Genomic DNA, 17,166 nt, shown 5'->3' on the forward strand with positions numbered 1-17,166 from the left:
TCGAAGGATAGCCTCTTTCAGTCTACAGTTTATACTTGATTATGTATTGAAGCCAAATATGACCAATAAACAAGCATAAGTTGAGGTGGGAAGTTAAAACTTTTCCTCTTCTGAGTTACATTTAAGCAACACATTACAGTATTTACTAAATTTATTTTTAAAAAAACAAAAACGATCTTCACTTTTACCTTCCTATTTATCATAGCTGATCTTGATTTGAAATTAGGAGCCTTTTATTTTTTTTTTAGCCAAAAGTGAGAAAGTTTTCAGACTGTTAATCTCTGTTGGAAATTGCCTTATTTCCTTGGAAAACTTTTTTTTTTTTAAGATTTTATTTATTTATTTGACAGAGATAGAGACAGCCAGCGAGAGAGGGAACACAAGCGGGGGAGTGGGAGAGGAAGAAGCAGGCTCATAGCGGAAGAGCCTGATGTGGGGCCCGATCCCACAACGCCAGGATCACGCCCTGAGCCGAAGGCAGACGCTCAAACCATTGTGCCACCCAGGCGCCCCTCCTTGGAAAACTTTTAACTTGTTATGGAAAAAGACATTTTATCTGGAGGTTTAGTATCTGTAGCTTTCATGGTCTTTCCAAGGTCATTGTAATGAAATTTTATTAAGAATTTTTGTGTTTTTTATATTTTTACATTCTAGACTGAAAGATAAAACATAAATGGGAAATTTAAAGTTTATCTATAATGAAAGGAATTATAGGAAATATTAACATGTGTCCAGCAATATTAATAAATTTGAGTGTGTTACTTACATAAAATCATCACTTTATTGAATTCATTGAAGGAAATCATCTTCAGTGTGAAATATTCTGATGTGTGCAGATGATTTTGATTAACATCATAGTAGGATTTCAGCCATCTTGTGCTACACTGGGCCCGCAAGCTGCTCTTTTTATTGATGGTCTCACACGCTGCTTTCGTGCAACAGCTGAGAGTTGAGTGGTTACGACAGACGCTGTGGCGTGGGAAGTTGGAAATATTAGCCTAGGTGCCTTTTACAGAAAGTTGGCTGCCCTCTGCTCTAGAATGAGATGTGCATTTCTTTTCAATCTAATTAATAAGGGAGGAAAACACTTCTGCAGTGGCAGGGGGAGAATGGGGTCCCTTTTTAGGTTAGAAATGTTTCCTGTGGTATGCTCTTTCTCTTTGGATTCAAGTATTTTCAGGTAAATCAGGAAGAATAACTATGAAAGTTAAAAGGTTCTCTACGTGTAATCCTTTTTAAGTATAATGGTCACTGAACTCCATTCTGTCTTTAAATATGGAATGGAGTCTGGACACTTGTCTTTAAAAAATAAAAAAAAAGCCACAGGTGAACTTGACACAGTGAGCTGTGCATAATTAGGTAAGTATGATGTAAGCAACGTCATGGGTGTATTTGTTTCAGAGCTAAGTACTTTGAATCTGCTAAATAATATATACATGATTATTCAAAAAAGAACCAATAATATAGCAAAAGTAAAACTCATGGTTATTCTAGGCTAGAAGTGATAATGGAATGTTGCTTTAGGAATACTGTGTTATGTCGGTGGCATTCTTAGCCTGTCAGATTTACTGATTCTTTAAACATTTATTGAGGACCAGCCATGTCTCAGGTTGTAAGGTTACAGAGTTGTAAGGTGATACAAATCGATGGTTGCGATTCAGTCTCTGTCAGTAACGAGTAGAGATAGACTTGGAAATAGAGGAGTGGGTGTTAATAGTGGCTGTGAAAGACCCTAACAGACAGCACAGCGGAGGGCTGCACAAGTCTATCTGGGAGGGAGGGCTGGGAAAGGACTTGTAAAGGAAATAATGATTTTAATACGGTGTCTGTGCTGGGCTGGGTTTGGGGCTCATAAAAGCACCAAATCCAGCTCTGCCGCTTTTCTCCCAGGGCAGCTTTCTGTCATCATCTGATGTGCCCCCTTTCAACTTCTGACCTCACGTAGGTGTCTCTGGTAACTGGATCGAGATCGCCTATGGTACGAGCTCTGGAGCAGTGCGAGTGATCGTGCAGCACCCGGAGACGGTGGGATCAGGCCCACAGCTTTTCCAGACTTTCACAGTTCACCGAAGCCCTGTTACAAAAATCATGCTGTCTGAGAAGCATCTTGTGTCAGGTAGAGTCCCGGTGAGGAGGTCTGCCTCATGTAAAATCTTGGTGCCTTGTGTGGAATTTTCTAGACACCTGCACATGGAAAGAATAGCAAAGTACTGCTTTATGTGAGAAAAACATACTAAAAAAAATGGTAGAAGAGTTTGATAACTGAAGAAATGTTATGGTTGTCTTTAAATTTTTTTTTTTTTGCCTGGTTGTAGTATACATAAATTTAGGAAAGATTTGACCATATCTTTTATTTACTCTTTATTCTAATATCTTGTTCTCATGGCATATTTTAAAATACTTATACTCCTGTTGAGGTTTAGAGAAGTTTACCAAGTACAAATTTAATAGAAATTTGGTTGTATTGTCTTAAGGTTTAAAGCTAAAGTTATAGATTTATGGGTGTATTTGTTGTTTGATCATTTTCTAAAAATATTAAAAACTAGTAGACTATATAAAGCAATTATTTGAAGAAAATTACATTTTTGTGCATTTGTTGTTCTTTAGTCATTAAATTTTTTAAAAATGTAGATACTAATTAGATGCTTAAATGATACAGATTTTTAAGCCTAATGAGTGCGACACACAAAGCATGATGACCACACAATAAAATTCCATTGATGAGGTTCATTGCATATGGAAATTTCTAAAGGGTTTTGATTTTATTTTGAGTCAGGTGTATCAGTAGAGCTTGCTTTTACATTAAATCTTTTGTAGATCAGTTCCTGCCATAGACTTTTTATAAGCATCATTTTCATCTATCAAGTTTGTTTATATGAAGACTACATAAATATTGAAAGAGGATGCATCTTTCACTAATCTCCAGTCTGAGTAAACACTAAATGGAGCTGAAATATCTTGTCCATGAATGGATGGGTGGGTGGGTGTGCTTTTATTGATATATAATTGTTTGAGTAAAAAGTCAGATTGTTTTGAGTATAATTATGCCCCCCTGAAACAATCGGTCTCCTCTTTAGGTTTTCATAAAGCGACTCACCTGCCTCACTGAAGAGTCTTGGTCACGCTCTTGCTAGTTCCTCCTCTTTGCCCAGTTACTAAGTATTGGCTTGCCTCAGGGCTCTTTCCTCGAGTCTCCATTCTTCCTTGTCTGTAGTTTTCTTGGTGACTTGAGTGTTATCATCTATATGCCAGTGACCCCCAGACTTTTTCTCTACCTGTGACCATTCACAGAGTTCCAAACTTGTATATCTAGTGTCTGTCTCTGGTTGTATAGACATGTCAGAATTAACCTGGATAAATAGTACTTTTGATATTTCACTCAGAAGCCATCTTAGTACACAATATCACCGTGTGCTCCTCTCCTCAAGCTGAACACCTAGGAACCATCCTTGGCTCCTCTCTTTCTCTCACCCCCACAAACGTGGAATCTATCAGTAAGTCCTTTTAGCTTTGCTTCAACATAGGTCACATATCTATCTGATCACCCAGTGACCGTTGCTTCCAGCCTGGTGGTTTTGTCATTTCTCCCCTAGATCACTGAGCTCAGGTTGTTTTGCCTGTTCCTCTCTTGCCTCTGGTACATGTTCCTTATGGTACATGGAGCCAGAAACAATCTTTTAAAAATGTAAACCGTATCTCCTTCCCAATGGCTTCCTATTGAATGCAGAATAAATAAATTAATAGAGCTTTTCCTGTTATGGGTCCTGTGTTCTTTTCAAGCCTCTTTTCCTCTCTACCCTTCATGTCACCTTTCTTATTGCTCACAACACCTAACCCTTTGGCTTTTTGATTTCTTGAAAATGCTTCATAACTTCTACACCTCTTTTGAATGTTTCACCCCTAGATAGTTGTTTGGCTGCCTTCTTGTCATGCAGGTGAGTGAGGCCGCCCAGTCTCAGTTTGCCAAACCTCTATCCAGATCACTTTCTCTGTCCCCATCTCGATCTGTTTTCTTCCTAGACTTATCACTGCATCATTTTGTTTTGTTTGCTTGTTTATCATGTCTCCCTCTTGTAGAATCTAAGTTTTACAGTAGCAGAAGCTCTTTTACTCTGTTCTCAACGCTTACTGTACTTGTTGGCACAGAAAAGATGCTGAATAAATGTTATATAAAAAGAGGTAATTGGATCCTGTGAGAAAATAAGACTGTTTTGCAAGGTTATTGTGATATTGGAATGACCATACTCAGTAGTAATTGCTGTTATCTCGATGGTAATGACGTGATTGCAGGATGAGGTGCCAGAGAGCCACGTAGTGAAATCTGCATTTTAACATCAAATATTTCATGTAGGTTTGAAATTTAAATAAATTTGTCAAGAAAAATGTCCAGTTGAGCTAAAAATCTAGAGTATTTTGTTTACTCAGTTATATTATTCTGCCCCCCCGGTGGATATCAACATACATGTAACAACTTTCTTTTTCTGATAGTGTTAGTTTTCACGTCTTAAATAAAAAATGATTAATTCTAACAAAATAGCCGTAATTGCCTATTGAATCACTTAAAGTGTTTAAGGTATTTTCTTTATTTAAGGTATTTTTCTGAATCCTAGTAAGCTTAATAGTGAAATCAGGAAATTATTTTCCATGAAGCTGATTAAATAGCCTAGAACTAAATGTCTCCTTTTTCACCAGAAACTGGCATCCTGAGACGTGAGAATTTTGTTATATAAGTAACACCTGTATACTCTGAATTTTTATTGCAATTTTTTAAATTAAGTTTCTAAAGTTTTGTTTAAAATTTGCAACTGTGGCAATTTACCCAGTAGGAAAGGTATGTATAGAAGAAAGTTTGGATACTTTCCTAGTATTTACTGGTGAGTTCATAGCTCATTGCTAATAATGGCACATTCTCTGGAATCCAAATAACTTGCACTTTTCCATTAAAAAGGGCACTTCTTTATTAAGCCGTGCCACAAAAGTACTTTTTTTTACATTAATAATATCAGTTGCTGGTTTATATTTTCTAAAGGAGTAGTTACTCAGATCAAAAAACAACAGAGGTAGGGTACTTGTTAGATAGCTCAATATGTATCCACTTAATATTATTTACATGAAAAATCTAGTTGGAGTATGTTTCTTAAGTGCAAACTTTCTTATTTTATATAAAAGTAGTTCTTAACTTAATTTTAATTTTCCTTACTATAACTGTGGTGGGTGGTACAAGCTTTTTGACAAGTTTAATTTGTGCCAGTAAATTTTCAGTAACTCCTGATCTAGGTTGTTTAATATTTAACATAAGCAGTTTCAGCGGTTGAAAAAATAAACTAGGCAGCTCATTTACTATTTAGTTAAGCCACAGAGCAGAATAATATTCAGCATCTTTTCTCTTGCATATTTTTTTAAAACATTTTCTACATTTATACTCTACAGGCTACTTTTATAAGGACCCATAGATTTACTTACATACCTTATATTTGTAGCAAAGTAACTGTATTCAGTTCTTTCAGTTTTGTTGGCCAGGTACAGATGAAGCATAATTTTAGAATAAATGTATCATTTGCCACTCAAAATATGCAGTGGCCTGTTTAAGATAGATCATAGTTTAAAAAGTTAAAATATGTTTATAAAAGTCATCTTGTTGGTGCTTTTATAATCTATATTTAACAACTTTTTTTGTTTTCTTTCCTAGTGTGTGCAGATAATAATCATGTCCGGACATGGACAGTAACACGATTCCGAGGAATGATCTCTACTCAACCAGGTTCTACTCCGTTAGCATCGTTCAAGATACTGTCTCTGGAGGAGACAGAAAGTCATGGAAGCTATTCCTCTGGAAATGACATAGGTGGGTTAGATAACTTGGGGGCATGTTCAAATACTTTGTGGTCAATGCAGAAGTAGTATGTTAGCTGTAGTAGAAACCTAAAACTGAGTTTCAAATAGAAATTTTTCACTTTAATTTTGAAACTCATTTAAAACAAATTTAATGTGTTTCTTAGTTTTATAAATTCACTAATTATAGTGTTTTTTTGTTTAAAAAGTTGAGAGCAAAGTTTTCATCTATTTATCATTTCCTTATTTAAATAATATCTCCAAATGCTAACCACTTTAGCTTATAATTAAAAGCCATGATAGCTGTGCACATTTGACACTTGAAGTTTTTTTTTTCTTTTATTGCTAATAATCTGAAAATAAAATTTGCAGCTAGAAAAGGGCTGGCGGTATTATGTGCTGGCAGTTGTTTTGATGGCATCGTGATTGATGGCTTTCAGGAAATGATACGGCACGTCTCCATCGATACGCTCTGATTTCAGCAAAAAGTACATGAAGTTGCTGTGATTTGTCCCTCGTGACAGCGTATGACACACATGCATGTGGATTCCCACACGCACACTCATGCATGGTCTTCACAGAGACAGATCATTTTCCCCAGGGACCCTTTTGGTAGAATCTCTACGGTATATACGTTGTGTCTCACGTACTTTTAATAGCTCCGTAGGACCTGCTCATGGACTCATGTGCCTTTCTGATCATTTTTTTAATAAGCAGAAATGGTAGCACTGGTGGAAAATAGGGAGTACGTGAGAAATGTTTTGTTACAGTTGTTTTATGTGAGACATTTAAATGTATGTCCATCCAGAATATGCTCCCACAGTAAAGATTTCAAAAACACCTTAAAAAATACAATCTACTTAGGAAAATTGTACTACCACAGTCCTAGTGTTTTTAGAAAAAGAAGCACTCAGTTTTGTTGATTTTAACAATTGCTCTTTGACCCAGTTTTCAGTGTGATCTAGGCACTGAAAGTTTAGTTTTATCTCATCAGTGAATTTTTTTCCTGATTTATTGAGGTATAATTGACATGTAACATTGTGCAGGTTTAAGTTGTAGCATCAACAGAATTGTATTGAGTGCCTTTGCTCCAGGTATTAGAAATCTTAAAAAAAAAAAAAAAAAGAAATGCAGTGAACCTCAAGTTACAGCGTAGTGACCAGTGGGAATAAAAAGCAAACAGTTGCATGTGGTAAGGTGTCCAAGGGGGTGCTAGTCTCCATGCTGGGTGTTGTGGCCTGCCATTGCGGTTAATCTCCTCAATTTTATGAGGGAGATTATCCCCACTTAACATTGATGGAAACTGACACTCAGAGAACACTTACTAGAGGTCTTAGTGTTTGAACTCAAACTTTGAACTGAGACATGAAGGTATAGAATATTATAGGATTGGGACATTGCTGGCAGAGAAAACAGCATGCTCGAAGGATAGAACCTGACAAGTTTAGAAAATGTCAAGAAGGTCATTAGTAGTTGCTGGTATGTGGGTAAGAATAGTAGGACATGAGACTGGGTGGAAGGGCAGGGGTCAGATCACGGAAGGTCAGATCAGGGAGAACATGTATAATGTGAGTAAACAGATGTTTAGAGACAGCCCTGTAAATTACAACAGCCTTGTAAAATATTTGAAAGAGGGCAGGGAGATTTTTTTTTTCTCTTTAAAAAAATATTTTCAGAGCTAGACATTCAGGTTAGTGGACAGAATAGAAAGTGCAGTTTTGGAGGCTGCTGTGGGTGGGATCTAGATGGCAGTGGGCAGTTGAGTAGTAAATATTGGAGGCAATTGTGAAAGAAAGAGTGGAGCTAATTAGAAGGCAAGTTCAGAGGCCATCTTTCTGATTGCTACTTCCTTCTTCACCATTGAAGATGGGAGACAGCTGAGCACATTTGTGTTCTGAAGGAAAGGAGCCAATTTGGGGAGAGGAGTTGGAGAAACTTAAGTGTGGAGAGAAGGTGTGGGTAATAAACTGAGGTACGAAAAGTTACTTGAGAATCTCCCATGGAGATAAAGATCAAAGGGAGAGAAGATACTGTCCCAGAACCCTCATTCCTAGTTATTTTATTCATCATCACTATTTTGACTTTGGTTATGGGTTATTAAATGAGGACTATCATTTCATCTCAATAGAATCAGATGTCAGAAAACTGTCCAGTAAGTGAGCAACTGCATAGCTTAGTGAGGAGCCCGGCATCTTGGGAGTGAACTCCAGTTCTGTTAGGTGGGACCTGCGAGATCTTTGGCTCACTAATCTCTCGATGCCTTACTTTTCTCATCTGTAAAATGAAGGTAATAAACGTGTATCCCTTATGTGGTTATCCTGATTAAAATGAGTTACTTGCAAAGCGTTTGCTGTGACACAGAGTGAGCATAGTGTGGGGATTTGCTAGCTAATAAAGACGTTCCATTTATTAATTAGGTGTGATTCACGTAAGGTAAAATTATGTCATACATCACATACTTTTTGTGAATAACGAGTTGGTGTTATTTTAGCTAATGAGTGTGACAACGAGAATTACTAGAATTTTATGTTTAAGTTTTGCATGAAACACTGTTTTTATATTGTTGAGAATCTTTCTAAAATATATGAGCTATTCACCTGCCTTGCCAAGTACAATCAAGTAAAAATAATTGAATCTTTTTTTTTTTTTTTAGATCGAAAACCTTGCAGGATGCAACAGGCTTCTGATTAGTTAAATTCTATTTAATGAAGTTGCACTTTATTTCTTTAAGAGTTTGCATTTGGCTTTGCAAAAGAGTAAAATCTGTAATACATAATTTTACTTATATATGCTTTTGCTGAAGTGACAAGAAACTGAGCACATTCTCAAAGATAAAACATGTAGAACCTGTATTTGAACAGGTCTCGTTCTAGTACTCTTCATGTCTAGTCTTAGGCAAATGAATGCCTTCAGCTTCAGTGGCCTTAGTGCATAAAATATAACTTGAAATATTATGTTTCTTTAAAAAGGGTTTCATGCAGGTCGGAGCCCTTGCAGGACTTCATTCTGTGTCTGACGTGGACGTGGAACACACAAGGCCGTCTGTTGATAGGCATGAAAAAGTCTTTTTTTCCCCCTTTGGTATTGATAATAACATTCCTTTTGTTCAATGAAACCAACTGAATTTCAGTTAACTTGTTCTGACACTGTCTGTTTTCTGACCAAGGGCCTTTCGGAGAGCGAGATGATCAGCAGGTGTTTATCCAGAAAGTTGTGCCCATCACCAACAAACTGTTTGTAAGGCTCTCATCCACTGGGAAAAGGTAAACATTTACTGTAGAGGTATTTATATTCAGAAGTCACTTTTGTCTTAAAAAACCTGTTGAATAATTTGGCATACTCATCAAAGAGTACTACCAGAAACAAATTGTTGAAAAAAGAAATCTAGTCATTATCTTTTGATTGTTTGAGCTTAAAATTAAGACAGAGTATTTAGTCCTTATCCTCTAGCATTTATTTAAAATTTTCACTGATGCTGTGGACAGTGAAGAAGGACAAGTGATAGAGCAAGAAGCCGTGAATTTGACGGCAGACGGCCAAACTAAGTTCTAATTTTGGCTCTTGGGCTTACTAGCTCTGTAAATTCAACTTGTTACTTTGTTTCTCTGAGCCCCCAGTTGATTTATAAAATAAGGTTCACCTACCTTGGCAGGATGTCATAAGATAAAATGAGTTGAAAAAAATATCTTGTGTGGTCCCTGACACTAAGAGATGCATGATATAAGTTACTTTCTCCTTTTCCATTTGAGTGAAATTTGACTTCTTTTAAATTATTACATATGGCTTCAAACAGATTGAGCTGTACATTTCTCTTCTTTAAAAACATAAGATTTTTTGCATGCCGAACAAATGAAAAAGGTAGAATTCCTATTAATAGTCGTTAAAAAGATTGTGGATTTTCTCATTAATGTTACAGATGCCACTGACACGGGTGCCCTTCAGCATATAGTCCCTCATATTTGCATGAATAATCTCTTGGAGATACATTTTCTTTCCATCAAAGTTCATTGCAGGTAGTCATCAGCAGTTGTTAAATGAATCGATTCCAGAAAATGATTTTTATGTTCTAAACTTTTTGTCACCTTTTTTTTTTTTAAAGAAAATGTATTAGAAGCCTGTAATGTAGTTAGAAGTTAAATTATTATCTTGAGAAATGTTATAAATCGTTGTGATTTATTGTGTTCTCTGCATATTCAGTGAAGACGCTGCCAAACATTTATTACAACTGCTGCGTAACAGCCTCTAACAACGTGGTATCTCGTGTCCGTGTTCAGTTCTAGTGCCCTCCCTCTTCTGTTGCTTTAAAAATTTCCTTACTTATTTTAGAGAGAGATCAAGCAGGAGGGGGGAGGCGCAGCGGGAGAGGGAGAGAGAAACCCAAGCATCTGCTCCCTGACCCAGGGCTCCATCACGACTCCGAGATCAGACCTGAGCCTAAACCTAGAGTTGCAAGCTCAGCCGACTGTGCCACCCCAGCGCCCCTCTTCTGTCACTTTGAACAGTAGCAGTGTGTTGTAATCAGTTATAATCTCTGCATAGCAAAACAGATTTTGTAATTTTTTACGTTTATGATTCCAGAGGAAAAGGTATGTTTATAAAAATAATCAGAAATTACTTTGTAGAATTAAATAGGAACCAACCCTTTATGAAGCTAACGTGAAGCAAAGCTTTTATTTAAAGACAGTTCAGATTCTTGATAATGAGAAAATGAAAAGTTTTTATTGAAAGTGGGCAGGGAACAAACCTTGTCAACATTTCAAAGGAAGAGGTAATTCTAAGGAATCTAGCCCGTAGGTAAAACAAAAAGCAAAGTCATGTTTGTTTTCAAGCACATAGGTTTATATTGCTTCATTTTACTTTATTTTGTTTTAAATGTAAACAGTAATCTAGATTTTAAAAATATTTTATATCAATTTACAGGTGTTATTAAAAATCAATATAATTCACTTTATTAAGAAAAATTGTGATCATCTTGATAAACACAAAAAAAAATTTGATAGTTCACCCATTTATGATTTTTAAAAGGAATCTTAGCACTTAAAAGGACAGATTTTTATAATCTGAAAATAATACCTATAAAAACAATTATAGTAAACTTTATACCCAGTGGTGAAATATTGAAAACTTTTCCCTTAGATTGGGAATGAGACTAGGACAGCCTCTATCCCTGTATGTGGGCATCCCGTAATTAACCCCTCTCCCCTCATCACTTTTTGCCCTGCCTGCTAGGAAGCTCAGCTATGCTTCGTATTCTATTTTTATGTTTCTTACATTGATAAGGATTGTATTTCCCCTTCCTCCTTTTTCTTTTTTTGACCTTGCATTTGCCTGGTACTGATTGTTTTTTGTTTTTTTTTTAATAACTGTTTTGAAGTAGTCTGGGATAAATAATCAAGTGCAATTCATTCAGCTCTTAAATGACTTTGGCAAATCATTTGCTGACATTATTCCTTGGTTTCCTCATTTGTCTTATGTGGATAATACTTGCTCTTTCTCAGGTTCTTTTATCCTTTATGAAAATCAATGAAATAGTTATAAAAATGCTTCAGGAAAATTAATATTATCCTAATGGAGGGTGCTACTTAGACCCCTCCATACAGCTATACATTTTTTTTTTCTTGTTTCAGGCTTGTGATTTGCACATGAATTTTAAATGACTTCTCAAGATCTTTTCTAGTTCCGTGCATAGTTGCTTTGTTTCTTTCTGCCTTTTTAGTTTTATAACTTCCTTTTAAAGAATTAATTCCCATCAAGGTTTTTCCTGCTTTTCTCTTTAGGTTGACTTAAATTATTTGCATTATTATTTAAAATACATTGTTTTTTAAGAGCCTTTTCTCCACACTCAAAGAAACAGGTTTGAATTTTATTTCTATCGACTTGCCTTGAACTTTTTAAATGTTTTACATGTATAGAATACTCGTATGTAAGCACTTAATTTCAAAAATTCTGAATTACAAAGTGTTAGTTGTTCCCTGTGATTTACAGCTATATATACGATTATCTTTTGCAGAATCTGTGAGATCCAGGCTGTGGACTGTACAACAATATCCTCATTTACGGTGCGAGAATGTGAGGGATCCAGTAGGATGGGCTCGCGGCCACGGCGCTACTTGTTCACGGGCCATACGAACGGCAGCATTCAGATGTGGGATCTGACCACTGCTATGGATATGGTGAACAAAAGTGAAGATAAGGGTAGGTTCCACGTGGACAGCTGTTTGTCACAGGGTAAGCCTGTGACATAGTGATGGTAATGAGGGTGTGTTTTCCCAAGATGTAGGTGGTCCCACTGAAGAGGAGCTGCTCAAGTTGCTGGATCAGTGCGATCTGAGCACGTCTCGCTGTGCGACTCCTAACATCAGTCCAGCAACTTCTGTGCTGCAGCATAGCCGTCTCCGTGAGTCAAATTCGAGGTGGGTTCAAGAGTCGGGTATTGTATCAGAAGTTCAGTGGATTGCTTTTGGGAAAATGAGCTGAGCTACTGTGATCCCATAGTTGTTGAAAGCCATGTTGTTCAAGGTTCCTTTCTAATTCAGACTTTATGTTGATACTCAGTTTTTTTAAAAAGTTTTGCTGAATTTCTCATCTCAAGCATATCTGATTCTCTTCACAGAAAAACATTTTTTCCCTTTAACTTTTTGTGTGAATCGCTGCCAATCTGGGTGCCTATTATGTGATCAGGGGTTCATTCAAAGGAAATTAGAAAAGCCACATGCTACCTTAGACAGTATATGGAACTTTTGTTCCTGTTGCCTTAGGGACACATTAATCAAAATGACTGCATCATTGTCTAATCTTACACTTTTAATACAGTGGCACAGTATATCTTCTAGCTACCACATTTTTAAAAATTCTAAAATTTGAACTGAGGACCAGATACTAGATTGTATTAGTTCTGCATTGGTTTTAAAGGGTTTTTTCTCCCTTGCTTTTTTCAACTATTCAGAAATCCAGCTGGACTGAATATATGTATGGGATTATTTGCATTGGTAATTTGGTACACATACACACACCTGTGTACACACTAACCTATAATATATAGAGTACTTAATAAGTAAATTCTTATATATTTAAATAATGTCTTTTCATTGGTAGTTTAATTAATGAGATGTGCCCCTGAAAAATCTCACAAAGCGATCTGAACTATTATTTTGAAAATGCTCTTTCAGCCTTCAGCTCCAGCACCATGAAACCATCCACGAAGCAGCTACCTACGGTTCCATGAGGCCTTACAGAGAGAGTCCCTTGTTAGCAAGAGCAAGGAGGACTGAGAGCTTTCACAGTTATAGGGACTTCCAGACTGTTAATCCGAACAGGAATGTAGAAAGAGCTGCCCCTGAAAATGGTAACTTGGGTCCAATACAAGCCGAAGTAAAGCGGGCAACAGGGGAATGTAATGTATCGGAGAGAAAGTCTCCTGGAGCAGAAATAAAAAGTTTGAGAGAAACAGATAGTGGATTGGAAGTTCATAAAATAGCTGAAGGTCTAGAATCCAAGAAACGGTCCTCAGAAGAAGAAAATGAAAATAAAGTGGAGTTACGGAAGAAAGGGGGATTTGAGGGAGGAGGATTCCTTGGAAGAAAGAAAGTTCCCTATCTGGCGTCATCCCCGAGTACTTCTGACGGAGGAACGGACTCACCCGGTACCGCATCCCCGTCTCCTACGAAGACCACTCCATCTCCTCGGCATAAAAAAAGCGATTCTTCAGGTCAAGAATACAGCTTGTGAAAACTCACCAAATAAATCATTGTTTTGTTAATTTAGATGAAAGTTCAAAACTTTACTGGATTTCGATACATTAGCTTTTACACCAAAACTTTACAAATTAAAACTGGAGTTCATTCAGTATCTTTTTAACAGAATCACCTGGAGTAAGGAGATAAAATAATTCTATCTCTTTGGACCTTTTGGAAAGTTTTTTTAGTTTTACAAGTACATTTAACAGATCATTTGTAAAGCAAGAGTCCATTTCAATGTTTAGCTACTCTCCGGATTTTGGAAGCAAAGTACCGAGTCTTAATAAGATGGTGCCCAGTGTAGATGAGCTTCCCTGAGAGCATGGGGACCAGCAGATTGCGTTCCTGATCTTGATTATGCTTGAGATTTGTCGTGCATTGTTATGTGAAGCGAATCACACTCAATCTCTTTGGATAGTCTCCCAACACTTATCGTGATTGCCACGTGTTTACCAGATATTTAATGAGGTGCTATGTTTATGAAAAAATATCATCTGATTCAGAAACACTATTGATGTTGAACACGTACACTGTGTAGTAGGCAGTCCCTTCGGATGTTTTTTTTAAATCGTGGGTCATTTTCTGATTCTCATTTTTGGAGTTCTTAAATCTTAGCAAGCATCACCAATATTAAATACCCAAAGTCCATTTAAACTTTCTTTAAAGTTGGAGCAGTTGTCTGTGTTTGAACAGATGAAATAAAACTAATAATCAAGGCTAGAGCTTTGAGTGTCCAGAAGGGAAACCATACTAGTTGTCAGCCTGCCTCGTTTGATTTAGGGGCCACATGTCTCCCCCCCACACTGTTAATAATGAAAATAACTAAGTCAGAATGTGGCCGTTTTGTTAAGCTTCTGAGACTGCAGTTCTCAACTTTTGGTTAAAGGTTTTGGCTGCTATACAGATGTTATTTTAAAATATATTTTGAATTATGAGAACAAAAATTTTTTGTACCTTTTTTCCCATTTAATTGGAATAATTTTCAAGTTTCTGCACATAGGGCAATTGTAAATTTAAAGCATTAAGCATTTATTGGTGAATAATGTATATATTCCCCTTCCAAGAAATATAAGTGAGTGAAATTGAAATAAATTCTTTAAAGTTTACTATATTGCTAGTGGTTTCACAACACTTCTGTTGTATTTATTTATCAGTGAAGTCTAATAAAAATGATTAAGACGATGTGTTCTCGGTTATTTAAGGAGTAGTTATGCTGTTTGAAGTACACCTGTTGGCGTTGGTTCGGGTCTCCTTCCCGCGGTAAGGGGCGTGGGGAGGGCAGAGGGAGACCGGAGCGCACATGAGGGCTGACATATTCTCATTGAAGGAAGAGTCAGGCAAAACATGATTGCCATATCGTTGAGGATTTGTCATTGTCTCTGTAGCCTTCTTTCTCCTTACCACAGTCATAAAAGTTGGGTGGGCATGTAAGAAAATGAACAAAGTTGTATTTACCCAGTCTTTTCCAAGAGTATAAGGCCATGGGAGGGGGGGAGACTGTCATAGAGTAAAATCCCCTAAAAAGACAACTCACAAACCACAGGTTGCAGTAAACTGCGAGTCACATCTTTTTATTTCTCTCACAAGGGTTTGAACCTGAAGCCATGACGGGTCTGAGCCTACGCTGGTGTTTTGTCACCTCGAGCAGGTGATCCCTGCCAGGCCTAAGCATCTTCCTTCTACCTACCTCAGTAGGGTTTTTGTGACTGAAAGAAAAACTTGAGCTGAATCTGTATATTTCGTGTTGGATGGAAAACAAGCACAGAATTAGAACTCTCACGAAGAGAGTGTTCTCAGAAGTACCGTCACTGAAACTGTTGCATAGGTATTGCTACCCTTGTCCTAGATGAGATCACCGAGGAGAAATAATGTAGCCACAAGGCTTGTCAGCTACTGAGCCAACTTCTGACCCCGTGTCTGCCTGTTTCGGGAGCCTGTGGTCTTGTTCCTGGCTCTCTCATCTGGGCTGATAACACGACAGTCCCCTCAGGTTACGCACAGACACTTGCCGGGGCCTCCCTCCAGACCTGCCAAGTTCGAATCTGGTGGTGGGGGGGCACGCTTCGAGAAGAAGCCCCACCGTTGATTCCAAAGGACATCGATGGTTGAGAGATTATCCAGAACCTATTTTCTTAAATGGGCTCACCTTTATCATCATTATGTGTAAATTATTAATATAACTCAGAGCTGTTCGTGTGTTTTCATAAATCAAACTTGGTTTGCATTGAAAAATTAAGCAAACCATCTTGAGCTGAATTTACATGATACTTGTGCATTGGAAATAAACTACTCATATGTGACATAATTAAGTTCCTTATCACTGAATTATTCCATCTGGCCCATGTTTTATTTACAGGTTGTTCAAGCTGAATTACATTGATGCTGGCATGATTTTTAGATCAGCATGAGGTACTTGGACAGACTCGTATTTAGGTTTTCCATTTAGTGGAGATGACAACAGATCATCTATAAATACAGTTTTTAATAGAGCTTACAAAAACATGGCTACACACTTATCAAACAGCTAATAGTAGGAATAACAGTGGTTCCGAAACCAGGAATGTGGCCTCTGCAAGTGGTCAGAGCTCTTCAGGAGATTTAGAACCAACTTCAAGGGACTCCTGGAGACCTGCTCGCTGTGTGCTCGGTGCAGGAGGAGTGGGGTGCCCGGAGCACAGCCCCCGCACACAGCTAATCGCTCGGCCCATGAGCGCCTCCAGGTCACGTGCCGTCACTGGCTCTCGGCACTGTGGCACCCCTGAGAGCTTTGACAGCTCTGATGCCTCAGCCCCGTGGCAGACAATTGAATCAATCTCTGGGGATGAGTCTACACTTCAGCGAGGCTTAGCACAGAATACCACTTGAAACAAAATCTTGGGCTTCTCTGAAATAGCTGAAAGTAAGGTTAAGAGTGTTTTGGGGGGCAGTGTTCTCGGTGAGAGCCATGCAGGCTTCTGTCCAGCTATGGGATCAAAGTGTAAATGATGGAGCTAAATGAATTCATGTACTAACTGTCTAACTAGGTTAAATGGAGAATGATTTAATATAAAATCCTCTGCAGTCCTCTGTTTGTGTTCCTTAGGTTTTAAGCTGTGATGGGGGCGGGGGGGCGCCTGGGTGGCTCAGTTGGTTAAGCATCTGCCTCCAGCTCAGGTCGTGATCCCGGGGTCCTGGGATCGAGTCTGGCATCGGGCTCCCTGCTCTGGGGGGAGTCTGCTTCTCTCTGGTTTTCATGAATAAATTTAAAAAGTCTTTAAAAAAAAAAGAAGTAGCAATGTGAGGAAACCATTATTTTAAATAAATTTTAAATTGTGAAAAGGCATCTAGTTAATTTTTCAGAAATGAGGAAAACCACCTTCTCCTAAAGCCACGTATGACCAGCCAATCCTATTTGCGGAAGAGTAGACCAAGGATAAAGATGCAAGTTTATGACTGGAGAAAAGCACTTTTCCCCTATATACCTAAAGTAGCTGGTATGACTCAGAAACAGCCTTGATTAAGGCTCACGTGTGTCAGCTTTCAACAACTTCTTGACCCAGAATCAATAAATGGAATTAAAACCAGTGAACTAAATCAGCCAATCCTGTGTTTCCATTTT

The 17,166-nt window shown here is 37.7% G+C and overlaps 1 protein-coding gene across 3 annotated transcripts in view; it reads left to right on the plus strand.

The window, feature by feature from the left end:
• The window catches only part of KCTD3 (potassium channel tetramerization domain containing 3), a 51,020-nt gene extending 36,270 nt beyond the window's left edge, over positions 1-14,750 (plus strand). For 2 of the 3 annotated variants that reach the window (XM_019804831.2, XM_034667187.1), the window contains exons 13-18: positions 1,946-2,116; positions 5,690-5,845; positions 8,999-9,095; positions 11,843-12,027; positions 12,107-12,245; positions 13,002-14,750. In XM_019804831.2, coding sequence (XP_019660390.2) covers positions 1,946-2,116; positions 5,690-5,845; positions 8,999-9,095; positions 11,843-12,027; positions 12,107-12,245; positions 13,002-13,560 — 1,307 coding nt within the window. In that variant the 3' untranslated portion in view covers positions 13,561-14,750. The remainder of the gene's footprint in view (positions 1-1,945; positions 2,117-5,689; positions 5,846-8,998; positions 9,096-11,842; positions 12,028-12,106; positions 12,246-13,001) is intronic. The other variant, XM_019804832.2, reaches the window with a different exon arrangement.
• Positions 14,751-17,166: the final 2,416 nt, after the last annotated feature.

Source organism: Ailuropoda melanoleuca, chromosome 8 (assembly GCF_002007445.2).
Source record: "Ailuropoda melanoleuca isolate Jingjing chromosome 8, ASM200744v2, whole genome shotgun sequence".
NCBI lineage: Eukaryota > Metazoa > Chordata > Mammalia > Carnivora > Ursidae > Ailuropoda > Ailuropoda melanoleuca.